This window comes from Phoxinus phoxinus (genome assembly GCF_949152265.1).
Source record: "Phoxinus phoxinus genome assembly, chromosome: 5".
Lineage (NCBI taxonomy): Eukaryota > Metazoa > Chordata > Actinopteri > Cypriniformes > Leuciscidae > Phoxinus > Phoxinus phoxinus.
Genome location: NC_136880.1, coordinates 38,169,707 through 38,184,464, shown reverse-complemented (window position 1 = coordinate 38,184,464; position 14,758 = coordinate 38,169,707). Strand labels below are relative to the sequence as shown.

Genomic DNA, 14,758 nt, shown 5'->3' with positions numbered 1-14,758 from the left:
CACCCTGTGAACCTGTATGGACCATAAGGACAATTTACTGAATAAAATTAAGCTCAACTACCCTTGATAGATAGATAGATTAGAAATATTAGATGGATAGATTAGCTAGAATAGATAGATAGATAGATAGATAGATAGATAGATAGATAGATAGATAGATAGATAGATAGATAGATAGATAGATAGATAGATAGATGTCAGACTGCCCTTTAAAAAATAACAATCAGGGTCAATAAGTTAGAATAATTTATTGAGAGACAAAATGAATGTCTTTCAGGGACACTGCTTCTTTGTTAAAATGTTTCATTGAGGGGGATTTCCTGTAAAAAAACGTAATGGTTTATTGTTATTTTTTTATTACATTTTCTATCATATTTTTCTTAAGGTAAAATAAGCTACTGCAAGTAGCTAGTATTATGTAGACTATATGAATACAATTAGGCTGGCTATGTAGTTTAGTAAATTGTGTCAAATTTATTGAGATTTTCAGATCACTCACTGGACAAAGTGGTGAAACTTTTAGGCCTATTATTTCCACTCCCAAAATCGAATAATTACACTTAGGTTTTAGAGATAAAATAGATAGTATTTATGATTATCAAAGCAAATAGACTACAGGTAGTTCTCTAACTTCATCTGTCACATGTAGCCTAATGAGGTTGACATGTTTGTATAGCCCTTCACTAAACTGACTTTCTATTGCTTATCCTGACCCTATATCTTATAATAAGGATAAATAGCCCTATAATCAAATAGCCTAAATGGTATATAGGCCTACATAATCTAAATTGCAAAAATGCACCCTCTACTGGAATTCAGTGCACACTCACGGCACCATTTCCATCAATGCAGAGTTGATCTAATTCACGATGTCCTGCGTTTCCACCAGTGTGCGTATGTGGGACATCGGCAATGCTTGTTTATGAGGCCATCTATGAAGCTACATGTAATGCAAAGCATAAGAAAAGGAAAGCATAGCCTACTGTTGTGTTAAAATGTAACAATCATGTAGGACTACTGAAAACTAAACTACACAATTCAATATCATATTTACATAAATAATAGAATATATAGGGTAGGCCTATATATTCACCCCAGATAGCAAATCTCATTGTTTGCCTCATTTTAATATTTTATATTACATTTAATACATTTGACGACATGTTTAGCCTACTTAATTTGTTAATTAAATGGACGTTCAACAAAATCCCGTTTAATCCCACCAAATCTATCTTTTAAAATAATAACCCCAAAGTGCTAAGATAAAACATGAAATTCAATACGAATCTCTTTTTTTATAGCTTGAAAACACTTGATTATTATATATTTGCGCTGTTTGTATATTATCATTTATATATTATAACCTGCATCATAGCCATAAAAAGCATGGCAGTGTCAAGTTATTTATTGACTTCCGGCAGTCTGATGCAAATCAGAACGCGTAGTAAACGGCTAAAATAGAACCGGAATGGACATCCATTTGTGGACATTTATACAATAAAAGTCCAAGACGTGACCAGGCGGAGATAAAGGGCTGGTTTTTATTTCATTTTGAATGTGTGGAAATTATCAAATTATATATGTATTTCCTGTTAACTTCGGTGAAATAAGGTTTTTGATGTATCATTCAAGGTAATTAATTTGGCAAATTAACATGGTACATTAAGAATTCTCACTTGAATTAGAATTAACAATGTATGAACATAATAAAAATATCAGTACATCAATGCATAATGATACAATAGAAAATAATAATTGTATCTTTAAACTGTACCAATATTATCATTTTGAAGATTTATATTTAATAATATTATTATTATACAATTTTTAAGCACAAATGGGTATTCTGTATACTACAGAAAAAAATCTATATGTGACCTCAGTAAAAATCTTATGGGGAAAAATTAAGAATGAAAATCTTAAAAGAAAGAAATGGTTGTTTAGATGGATCATACGTGTGCAAGCATGGACACTCAATGTGTTTCTCTTGTTGGTGAATTATAACAATCTGCATGTTTAACCAGTGTTTTTTTTTTTTAAATAGACATTAGAAATAACTTTTAAAATGTCCATATATGCGTCGTCGTCGATTTATGGTTGCATTTAGAGTAAAATAAAGCATCTAATTTTTGGTCCCTTGCAACATAATTCGGATTTGAAAGGGTTAATAGACGAGACCTTTTTTTTTTCTTTTTTCTGGAAATTGTGAGTGATACTAATTTTAGACAATAGACGCCGATTGGTGGACTCTTACTTTGAAGTGTGCACCGGAAGCGAGGGAATCCTCTTTAAGTTCGCCCTCTGTCGAGCATTTCATTCACAGCTCAGAACCGTCCTTGGTGGTTCAATCATTACTGGACGTCCTAACCGCAGAAAAGTAGGAAGAAACGTCAAAATGGTGAAGATTTCCTTTCAACAAGTAACTGTTCAGAAGCCGGAAAAGGAGAACGATGGAGACAAAGAGGAAATTCACATGCCATACTCTCACGTGAGTTATAGCTTCCTATTTATATATACATTATTGTCTTTGTTTTGTTGTCTGCTGTGAAACCATCCTTGATGAAGGATGTTATCATGTTCCTCCCTGCAAAACGGAATCAAAAATGTAACAAGCTTTTATTTGAATTTATTTTTAACTATGCCTAAGAATTTTTTTATTTTATTTTTTAGAATTGTGCTTTGTAATTGCCTTTATTATGTATCTAGTCCAATTAGGCGTTCAGTAGACACAACTGTAATGGATATATAATATACAATAATAATAATAATTATTATTAAATGAATGCAATTATATACTATTATTATTTACTTTGTCAGGGTTGTGTGTGTTCAAAGCAAGAATAGGAGATAATTCTTTAATGGTTCACTTGATCAAATTAATGCCAATTATATACTATTATTATTTACTTTGTCAGGGTTGTGCATGTTGAAAGCAAGAATAGGAGATAATTCTTCAATGGGTTGCACTTGCACTTGATAGATGTGAGCCAGAATTGAGATGCACAGAAAAGCATCCGTTCTTTTGTCTCCGTGTTCTAATCGCCTGAGAGGAAAATGATGCTGACTGCAGAATGCAGAATTTTCTCATTTATGAGAATGCATGAGTTTCTGTCTTTATTATTACAGACTGATAATAAGTATAAGATGTCTTATTTCTAACTGAACGGCTCATAGATTTATGAAAATATTGAAATAAAAGCATGCAGTGTTAAACACTTTGACAGGCTTAGACATGCAGTTCTGCATTGGTTTACAGCTGATGGATGCAAGCCAGTACTGAGATGCACAGCAGGATGACATTACATCATCATCCCTCAGCGTGTAGCCGCGACTGCAGATTAGTGCCGAACAAATCGGCTTGAGCTACATTTGTGTGTGTGTTCTCTATATTGATGCTTGCCGTGTGTTGTCATTATAGTAGCAGTTATTTAACTGCAAATCCTTTTATCGCCACTTGACTTGAGCTGTAACAGAGCAGATGACCGCAGCTTTTTGTTTTTATGTGCCTGGAACACTCAGTTCTCGCTCCAACCCGCATAGGCACACGCTTGATCCTGCCAGCCGGGGTGATATAGGATCTTTGCCTTCACAAAATGGATGCCTGATATCCATTTATTTATTTTTTGTCTGAGGCTCATAGAAATATGATGCTGACAGCAGATTTCACAATTTTCTAATTTCTTAAAATGCATTAATTCAGTGTCATTGCAGGCTGTGCATCAAATATTTGGGGTTGTAACTAAAAGGCTTATATCCAAATTACAAAGTATCATTTATCAGAATTCAGCTCAGAGTTACTGACATCTAAATGCATTAAAACTGGGACATTCGTGGGTGACGCAGAACGTTCCCTTCTTTAGGCTGCAAGTGCGTCACATTTTCAATTTGACCTCATGTGCCTGCATTAATTTTCCCTACTAGAGTGAAAATGACGTGGATTCATCTAATCTGATTCTAGTGCTGTTATTTTCAGCCTGGTACCCACACACTGTCTCCTCCTCGCTGCTACTGTGTGTCCTCCCTACGTAGAGAGGAACTCCTGTACAAATAAGGAGCGTGGATTGGAAGTACAGTACATGCCTAAAAATATCGCTCTGCCAGTTGGAGATAGTAGCTCTGTCAGCAGTCTGGTTGATTCACGATGATCCAGAGCTTGCGTGGGCTGATCCGAGCTGGTGTCCTCGGCACCAGCGTCTCTGAGAGACTGGAGGCGGATGGATTGCTCACGCCACCTGACGTCTTGAGACGCTGCTGTGACTCATTTCTGTGGCGCAGTTAGATGCTGAAAGTAAAGCACTGCAAAAATGGTCTTGTTTTCATTACAAATATACGCTTTGTTCCAAATTATTATGCAAGTGACATAGTAGTTGGATTTCAGTACAATTAAAATTCATACGATGTGTAATTAATAATAGAGTTATATGATGATAGTTTTCATTTTATCCTCATATAAACACACGTACTTTGTGCATTGAATATCTTGTCAGTTTTGGCTACCTGGACTTTCAATGGAGGGACAGGGAAAACCTCCCAGTTTTCATTAAAAATATCCTAATTTGTGTTTTATAGATTATTCAACGTCTTATGGTTTTGGAACGACATGATGGTTGCTGGCTAAATTAAATTTAAACTTATTATCTTAGGTCATTTTGCATCTCAAGTACCGGTAAATGTATCTTGCTTAAAGAATATTTAGGTAGTTAATGGGAAAAAATGCTGAGTAAGAAAACTATCTTTTGTAGAGTGATTTTTGGCAGCTTGCACATACAGATTTTGGTATAAAAGAAAACAGAACTGTAGACAAACTCTAAGTTTGGACGACACTGTTGTCAACTAAAAACGTAAAACTTTTCTTTATTTTGGCTGTTCATTTGCACGACAATGGCGTTTTGGGGGACTGAAAACGCACACTTTTGAAAACGGGTTTCAAAGTGCACGTTTTTGAAAACTATACCATTTTCGTCTCTGTGTAAACTACAAAAACGTGCATTTGTGAAAACGGTGACATCATGTACATGTGTATTATGTGTTCAGTCTATAGGTGTGTAGTGTTTCTTTACAAACTGACATTGCCAACTAACTAGCCTGGCTGCAAAATACCGTGTTTTTTTGCAGATCCGTGTAAACATTGTTTTGACAATAGTGTCGTCTGTACGGAAAAAATGCGATAGAACAACTTTTTCGTTTTTAGTACATCATTGTTGTGTAAATGTACCCTAAGCCTTATCAGTGCCTATCATTTTAAAATTAAAGTAAGCATGCATGGTATATATTACTTGTTTTGTCAAGTACGAATCAGTCCAGACCCGAAAAGCATCCCAAGCATGCTAATTGAGTTTGTTTTGTGTTTCCCAGAAGGATGAGTTGGTGCTTCCAGTAAGATCTAAGAAGTCTCCCTTTAGTGGCCTTTGGTGCGTCGTGCTCGGCCTTGTGATCTTCCTGTCAGGCTTGATCATGGCATCTGTATGCCTGTACCGATACTACTTCAGCCCTCAGGTGAGACTCTAGACGTCATTGAATCTGTTAATCGTCTTTTATTCACGAACAAGACTATTGAAGGTCATTGCCATAGAGATCACCATAGCAACACTTGCTGGATCTTTTACGCAGTCTTCCATTCACTAGAGTAGTTCAAGTGTCCTCTATTAAAACGCTCTGCTTTCTTTCCCCAGATCCCAGAGGACAGTTTGTTCCACTGTCGGGTGATGTACGAGGACCCCCTTTTCGCCCCGTTACTGGGACGGCAGGAGATCGAGGAAAACGTGGGCATCTACCTGGATGATAACTACGAGCAGATCAGCGTGCCTGTGCCCGACTTTGGAAGCAGTGACCCGGCTGACATCATTCACGACTTTCACAGGGTGAGGATCTTTCCGAGACGCGCTTGAAGTGAAGTTCTGCCCATTTAGCTCTGGTACAGTTTCTTCTAGTTCTTTGGCTGTACGAAAGACGCAGTTAGTCATCACTGCTTCCCCAGATGGACTGTGAACCATCTCTGAGGAAACCTTTTGTCTGCTAAAATCATTGTTTAATATTCAGCGCAATGTGCCAGGCACAAGAGTACAAGCAAATGTTTCTGTGAAATGCACATTCCCAAGTTCCCCGGCAGCCATAAATCTGTCAGTCTGGTACAAAGCAGAACATTTTGTTCTCCCATATGGGTTTAATTGATCAGAAACTCAATTAATTCAATCTCAATCAGAAAAACAATAATATTGTGAAATATTATTACCATTCAAAATAGCTGATTTCTATTTGAATATATTTTTAAAATGCAACTTTATACTGCGCTGCAAAGCTGAATTTTCAGCATCATTACTCCAGTCTTCAGTGTCACATGATCCTTTGGGAATTATTCTAATATGCTGATTCACTGCTCAAGAAACATTAAATAATATTACATTGAAAACCGTTAGTATTTTTGTTGAAATCATTATATGGATGCATATAAAGTTCAAAAGAACAGCATTTTTTGGAAATGGAAATCTTTTGTGATACAAAAGTCTATACTATACTGTCACTTTTACTCAATTACAGATGTGTCCTTGCTGAGTAAAAAGTGTTAAAAAATAAAAACTCTTACTGACCCCCCCAAACTTGTACACAGAAGTCAGTGTATGTATTAAACATCAACATGACCGTCTCAAATGATTTTGCGAGTTTCTAACGGAGGTGTTTCTCATTAACACAGGGACTCACAGCTTACTACGACATTGCGTTGGATAAATGCTACGTCATTGAGCTCAACACGACAATCGTCATGCCGCCCAGGAACCTGTGGGAGATGCTTGTTAATGTCAAGGTAACAGATTTTATGTAACTTTTGAACAAAAGGTCTCAGTTTGTGAGTCACACATTTGATGTGCAGCCTTTATTTCTGAAATGTAAAAATGTACCTTCATAAAATTTATTGTTTAAAAAAAAATGTTTTTATCCACAAGCCAAGGACAGTGTTCCTATGACCATGGAAAACCTGGAAAAATCAGGGCATTATTAAATGATAAAGCAGGGTAGTGTCATGGAATTTTTGATATATATTTTTTGAAAATGTAAAAAAATAAAATTATTGTATTTGACTTTTTATTTGTATTTTTTTTTTTATACATTTCTTCTAATATAATTAATTTAATCCAAAAATAAAAGGAAAAAAATCATGGAATTAAATTTTTCAAAATGTGTGCATCCCTTAAACAGAACTTGTCACTTCCCTTGCAGAGGTGACACAGATTTCTAATGTTTGGTTCGTCATAGCCAATGTATCAATGTTGTTGGAATAAAGCCTTTAGTCCCATGTGACCGTTTGAATGTATTTGTGTTTCTGCAGCGGGGGATGTATTTGCCCCAGACCTACATCATTCAGGAGGAGATGGTGGTGACGGGACGCGTTCGGAACATGCGTCAGCTGGGACCCTTCATCCACCGGCTCTGTTACGGGAAAGAAACCTACAGACTGAGACGCCGTAGTGGCCAAAAACGTGAGTTCATGACTTCTTTATTTATTTTTGGTGTTGGTGTTTAAGTCAAACTTAGCTGTGATTTATTATCATTGCTCATAATTGGTGTTAGTGATTTGAGCAAACCCTTAAAACTAAGTATTAAACTTTGGTGTTCAACTTACAGTATCATTCAAATATTTTGTAATGTTTTTGAAAAGTCCTTATGCTCATCAAGGCTGAAAAACCGTGATACATTTTTTTAGGTGATTTCTTTTTTTTAATTATTATTATTTTTTTATATATATAGAAAGTTCAATTAACAGCATTTATTTGAAATAGAAGTCTTTTGTAACACTATAAATGTCTTTACTGTCACTTTTGATCAGTTTAATGTGTCCTTGCTGAAGTATTTATTTGACTATATTACTGTATTTTTTATTAAACAAATGTAGTAGAAGAGCAGAAATATTTGGTGAGCAGAAGAGACTTCTTTAAAAAAGAAAAATAATAAAGGAAGTCTTAATTCCAAACTTTTTTTTTAAAATCTGCTCTGTGTGTGCTCTGACACATGAATGATCTCATAATCTCATTGTTTGGCTTATTGAGAAAAGATGTGCTAATGAATATTCTTAAGTAAAAATATTTTTGCCTGCATGGCCATAAAAAGAGTGAAACAAATCCACAAGGCTTGCTTTAAAGTCTACATCCTAGTGAATGTATAACAACATCCAAACGTTTGCATATTTAAGCACCACTGATATTTTTCCAGAAGATGTAAAAGTCTGGGAGGTTTTTTTTAACATTATTTTTAACTGGCACCTGCGCGCGCACACACACACACGCACGCACAGATGGGGCTGTGGTCTATCTGCTCGTTTTGTTCCCGTTTCTTCTATTTTAAGTGCTTCGTTATCTTGCGAAATCAACCACATTTAACTGTTGCTGATAACAACAGCAACATCATCTTCTTGTGAGTCAGAGTACTTTGGTCTAATATGAAATCTTGCATTCAGATGGTATCGGGCATGTGCTGCGTTCTTATTAGTCTGGTGCGCGTGGCATCACTGATCCTGATTTATGGGTGTGAATGTGGGAGTGAGTGTGACTCACGTTTGTATAGTACACAGAGCGTCTCCAGTTAGGAAACCACACAGAGGGGGATGTGATGCACGTCAGCGATCTGGTGCATTGTGGGAGTTGCCGGATCAGAGGGGCATCTCTCTCGTGTGATGCAGAGGCTGAGGTGTGGGTAGTGATGCTTTGTGGGAGCTGTAGTTTGGCTCCGCAAGGGCTTCCTCTCACTCATCTATGTGTAGATGGTGTCTGAGAGGACACAGGAAATAGAAATGCAGTGACTTGCAACATTTGTGCCACACCAAGAATGTGACAAATAAAAGCTTCTTTTTTTTTACATAGAAATTTCACAATTCTTTGTGTCCCAAACGACCAGTGATTTTGCAAGGTTAAAACATTCGTGATTTGACGCAAAAATAAATGAAAGAAAAAAGAAATAAAAAGGCATGGGTACAAAACAGTGTACACTTTCAATCACTCTTTTTCTCTTTAAATGTATGATTTTAATAGTCTAAAGTGGCAGAATCATTTAACATTAGGTGGGTTGCTGGTTATGGAGTCTTTTCTTTGATTTGGTGGATCTCTGCAGGATTGTGGGTAGTCTAGTATTTCTTTCGGAGTAGCCTAGTAGTTAGTAGTGGTTACTATTGTTTGACAAGTCATGGAAGCCTGTTTTGAATTGTTTATACATTTCTCTATGAATAAAATATACGACGAAACTTTAGGGTCAGTAATGGTTTTTTGCTTTGTTTTTTTATTAATACTTTCAGCAATGATGCATTACATTCATGAAAAGTGACATTAAAGACATTGACATTTTGAACTGTTGAACATCAAATAATCCAGAAAAAAATGCATCAGTTCACACAAAAATATGAAACTTTGATTATAATAAGAAATGCAAATCAGCATTAGTGATTTCTGATAGGTCATGTGATATTAGCTGCTTTTTCATTACCCTTTTGCGCAAATTGAAAATACAGCCAATGGAAATGCGTCAATTTCGCAAAAACTTGCTATTTATATGGGAGTTTTCATGCTCTCGTGAGGTGCTTTGTCAGGCACTAAGGACTAATTCACAAAACTGCAATGGAAATGTTTATTTATTTATCTTACAGGTCACCTTCATCATTCTTTAAAGATGAGGTGGTATGTTTGGATAGAAGATGAGACCGAGCTCTTTATTAAACTCCTAAAAGACAAAATAATTCTGTGAATACTGGATTCTAAACAACAAAGAAATGCCACAATTTATCAAGAGCTTGAGGCAGATTGGAGGGAGAAACGCCTCATTCTGGCTGCTCCCAAGTATAAGGGGCTTTGCTTGCCATTGGATAACACGTCTACGTCTCCTTCCATTAAAAATAATGGCTAGTGTGGTGGCTGGGATATATGTAAACCTACCAACATTCATTGCCATTATGTTCGGAATGACGTCGCAAGACGAAAAATTACAATTTAGTTGCATAACAACGGTTCATTGAAACGGCATTATTTTGCAATCCTTTTTTAATCGACATTTAGAAAATATCGCACATTATTATTTTTTTACAAAAAAAGAGTTTGCCGCAAATCTGTAATGGAAACCAGGCTACTGAAGTCTGGAGTAAATGATGCTGAAAATTCAGCTCTGCTATCACAGAAATAAATTTAATTTTAAAATAACTTCAAAAGAAAGCAGTTATTTTAAATTGTAATAATATTTCACAGTTTCTTTTTTTTATCAAATAAATGCAACCTTTGAGCATAAGAGACTTCTTTAAAAAAAAAAGTTTTAAAAGACCCAAACTTTAGTGTAATATACTTTCCAAACTGGCCAGCACACAAATCCATCCTAAACTATGATGATGATCCAGCTCTAACACAGCGTGTGAGTCCTGTTAGATATCGTCTTTTTAATCCAACTTGAATCTGCTTCTTCCTCAGACATCGACAAGAGAGAGACCAGGAACTGCCACAGCATCCGGCACTTCGAGAACACGTTTGTGGTGGAGACGATGATTTGCGATCGACTCCTGCTGTAGTTTTACTCCTTTCTCCTCAACTCTACTGAGCAAAACCCAAAAGCGACCCTTCCCCATCCGTCCAGCTTAACAGCACTTTATCAGCATGATAAACCTGTACATAATGTTACATAATGCCATCTTTGGTATGTGTTGTTTTGTCTTTGTCTAAATTATATTATGAAGTTTTGATTTGCATATTCTGAAGCACATTGTCTGTAGTTTTATTTCACTCTCAGGTTATTCGTTTTTATGTTGTTTTTTTGTTTTTTTCATTGGGGAGGTTTCCTCCAAAATAACTGTGAGGTTAGTCTGACGTTGTCTTTATTCTGACGTGCACTGATGAATGATTTTTTTTTTTCTGTAAAGCCTCAATTTGTGTAGATTGATGGCAGTTCCTGTGGTTTGTTTCATCTGTCCAGACCTGTCGTTCATTTCTTCCTGCGTTATAGAAGAAATCCAGTATTAGAAAATTGTCTTCAATGCCAAAAGATGTATACCTCATTATTTTAGAAATGTATGACTTGAAGCCCGTTATTTAAGTCATAGCGTGGGTTTTAGAACGTGATCTAAGCAATATAAGTTTTCTTTTCTTGGATTTCCTAACTTGTCATCCATCTCTCTCTGTATTAATGTTGATTTAACTGAGCGGATTATCATGTTTAAATACTCTGTGTATTGCTCTTTAATACGTGTGAATAAAGTTTGTAGAAAAAGGTGAAAAACTAGCCATCGGATGTTGGTTTGAAATGTTTTGTTATCTCTTAAGCGCAGTGTGTCCATACTGATCAAAATGGGCTGTTTCATATTGTTTTGAATTTCATTGAAGGTGAATCTTCTTAGGCACAGATGTGCAAAAATCTATTCCTTTTCCTTTTTTATGTACGATTCGCCCATGAAAAATGCTAGATCCTTAGACCTCGTCTGAGTTGGAATCATTTCATATTGCTTGCACATTTTTTTTAAAATTGTATCATTTATATGTATTTGTTCCTGTTTCACACACTGGTGTAGCAAGTTTTGTCTGGAATAAATGAGGCATCTGGTTTGATGCACTCTATTCTGCTGCTCTCGCTTTGTAAATAATAATGGCTTGTAAAATCCATCAATAAACTGCTGAAACCCTACTGTTGATCATTACAACTACTTTAAGTGATTGCACGCACGAGACCTTTTGCACTTGCCCGATAAACCACAAAAATAACAGCTCCCTCGTGTGAAACAACAGAAGAGGGTGTGGGCTTTAGCCCTGTTGTTGACTCAAATTCAACTTTCATTTCCCCTTTGCCAGCTTCACACACACACACACACACACACAAACATCTTAGTTGAAGTCAGGTAAAAGTAATGAATCATTATATTGATGTTATCATCGGAGAAGATATAAAAGTCGTTGATTAAACTTGCAGAAGTATGTGTGGTTTATTTCTGCTAAAATAATGCATGACAAAAGTAAAAATATTTACATGCATCAACACAACCTCAATGCGGTCTTGTTTAAATATGGACTCGGTTAAAATGTACACCTCAATGACACAGAAACAATTAAAAAATATATAATGCTGGTAGAAAATAAAAGGCAGCTAATGCAGTAAAAAAAGAAGCCACAGCAAAATACGAAAAGAGTTTCGCACAACCTTTGGCTCTCAGTGATAAGACATTATACAGCTTTGTTGATGATTTGCTACATTTGCAACAATGCAAGTTTTCCAAAAACACAAAGTATGTCACATTGTCAGGTGCTGATTCCTGTAAGAGAACCAGTTCAGCATTTTCTTCCCTTTTCACCCACCAAGCTTTTTAATGCGATGCACATGAGCGGAGATGTGCAACATGCTCATGCGTGAGTCAGCTTTTGGTTTTAGGCTTGGCCTTTTTGCATAATCATTTCCTCTTGTTTACCTCAACAAAACAAGTTATTGTGATTATTTGTTGCTTCACTGTCCTGTCCAACTCGTGCTCTGCACCAGGCCGAGGCCGATGCTTTTGGACGAAGAGTCGCATCTGCTCCTACCTTGTATTCTCTTTGAGCTGAAGTAGTAGATCAAGGGGTCCAGACAGCTGTTGGTGCTGGCCATGCACATGGTAACAGTTTGCAGGTTAAAGTAAAAATCGAGAGATTTTTCTCCAGGCAAGATTTCAGTTTTGCTCAGGCCTAAGAGGATGAAAGCAATGTGAAAGGGGATAAAACAAATAGCATAGATGAGCAAGTTGGAAAGAAAGAGATTCACAATCTTGCTTTTGCTCAGCTCGGCGTCGCACGAGGAAGTCTTACTGTAGCTTCTCAACTGCCTCACGACTGCCACCGTACAGCCCAGAATGATTCCGAACGGTACTAAAATACCAAAGAAAGTGGTACAGCAGAGGATGATGAAGCCTTGTTTCCATTCGTCAGGTGTGTATTTTTCAAAACAACGTGTAACGTTACAGTCTGTATCCTCATTTTGGGGGTGGTTAAAGGCAGTTGGCACCGCCAATCCAGCAATAAGCAGCCACACGGTCATACTCAGCGCCCATGCCACCGGTGCCGTCCGTAACGGCCGGGATCTGATGGGATACACCACGGCCAGCATCCGGTCCACACTGATCAGCGTGATGAACAAGGAGCTTGAATAGATGTTGATGGCAAAGAGGGTGCCTGGAATCATGCATAGAGCGTTCCCCAGCGTCCATCGCCCTGTGGCAAAGTAGATGATCCGAAAGGGCAGGGAGAGCGTGAAAAGAAGGTCCGATAAGGCCAGGTTGGCCATGTAGATCACTGGAACGGATTTCTTCAAGCCATTTCGACAGAGCAGTATCCAAAGAGACACAGAGTTCAGAGGAAAACCAAACAGCAGCACAATGCTGTAGGTGGAAGTGAAAAGTGGATATCTAAAATGGGATGTATTACAGTCTGTGTTGTTTAGATGCATTTTCCAAAGAGACGAGCAGATTTAAGAGAAGTGCTGTGCAGAAATGCGCAACGGCTCTGTAACGATTTTTTTCCTGTGTGGTACCTTTTTTTAAGTTCCACTTGGTAGCAACAGGAAACGGTGGGAGGTGTCAGCATGCGAATTGCATTTACACGCAAAAATGTAGAAGGAGCACACTTTTGTGGGGTGGTGTTAAAGATGTTCTGACGTGTGGTCAAACGCAAACTGTTGAAATTAGCTTGTGTCTGATGCAAACTTTAAAGGATGCTCTTGTTTACCGCAGCTTTTGGACTCGACGAAAACACACTTTAGAAACTGAGATTAACATTCAGCATGTACGTGCAATTTTTTAGACCATTCGAAAACTACCCCCTTTCAAGCACAAGTTAAACATCTCTGCATGTCAACAGCAGTGATTGTGCTGCAGATAACAGCTAATGGTATTAGTGTAATCACACACAAGGTTAAACTGATGGCAACAAAACAACGCTTGGTAAAGTCAGCATGGTCACCATGAACGTCAACTATTTTATTCAGACCTAAAGTGCTTTTTGTATGTTGTTTAGCTGTAATGCCATGTACAGAACATACAATACACACCAACAACATTTAGTACATGATAAAATTGTATGAACAAATAATTTATGAATTCAGAAGGCTAAAGTCTCACAATCTTACATCTGCTTTCAGAGCAGAGAAAAACAACTAACTGGCTTGCCTAACCACAATAGACAATCATGTAAAGGTCAATTAAGCAATGCAAGCACATATGCGAGAGCTTTTTGAAAGTGTGGGTGAGAGGTGCTCAATGCAAACAGAATAACACTGCAAAACCTAAACACACACACACGTGCCCACAAGCACACACATTTTTGATAGATAGATAGATCATATCAGTAATATTAATTAATATAATCATGAAAGCTGCATGTATGATATTATTTATGACATTTATTCTAGCTGTAATATATAGATATGTATTCTTTATATATACACACACACATTCTAATTATTAATTACATTTAAAGAATAAATTAGAAAAAAATCATTGTTTTAAATTAAAAGCATGTAACACTGGGCCGACTGCTGGTTCCTACTTGCCATGTTAACTACCAAAGATGATTGATGGTTTTTCACTGCAGAAAAGTTGTGTTGTCGTGGCGCCACCTAGAGGTCATTGTTGCACAGGTATGTCGAACACCATTAGGACATGCGCACTGAATAGTTTGAAGCTGTTCGTCCTCAGTAAAACACAACAGTGACGAGATATTTTAAGACGAAGAACGAAAACAGCGCTATAAGAAGAGTGAATTTACTTACATTCGAACAAACT

General features: G+C 36.9%; 2 protein-coding genes across 3 annotated transcripts; one reads left to right on the top strand and one right to left on the bottom strand.

Moving 5' to 3' along the window:
* The first annotated feature begins 2,246 nt into the window (after positions 1-2,246).
* Positions 2,247-11,640, top strand: itm2cb (integral membrane protein 2Cb). The gene is made up of 6 exons (XM_079612644.1): positions 2,247-2,488; positions 5,356-5,496; positions 5,673-5,861; positions 6,692-6,802; positions 7,325-7,475; positions 10,437-11,640. The coding sequence occupies exons 1-6, from the start codon at positions 2,396-2,398 to the stop codon at positions 10,532-10,534; spliced, it is 783 nt and encodes a 260-aa protein (XP_079468770.1). The 5' UTR covers positions 2,247-2,395; the 3' UTR covers positions 10,535-11,640.
* Positions 11,641-11,912: 272 nt separating this feature from the next.
* Positions 11,913-13,522, bottom strand: lpar5a (lysophosphatidic acid receptor 5a). 2 transcript variants are annotated; one of them, XM_079612643.1, is made up of 2 exons: positions 12,789-13,522; positions 11,913-12,668 (listed from the first exon to the last, which is right to left on the bottom strand). In XM_079612643.1, exons 1-2 carry the CDS (start codon positions 13,423-13,425, stop codon positions 12,451-12,453), a joined length of 855 nt encoding a protein of 284 aa, XP_079468769.1. In that variant the 5' UTR covers positions 13,426-13,522; the 3' UTR covers positions 11,913-12,450. The 2 variants fall into 2 exon arrangements, with proteins under 2 accessions (XP_079468769.1, XP_079468768.1); XM_079612642.1 differs by having other exon boundaries at positions 11,919-13,520.
* Positions 13,523-14,758: the final 1,236 nt, after the last annotated feature.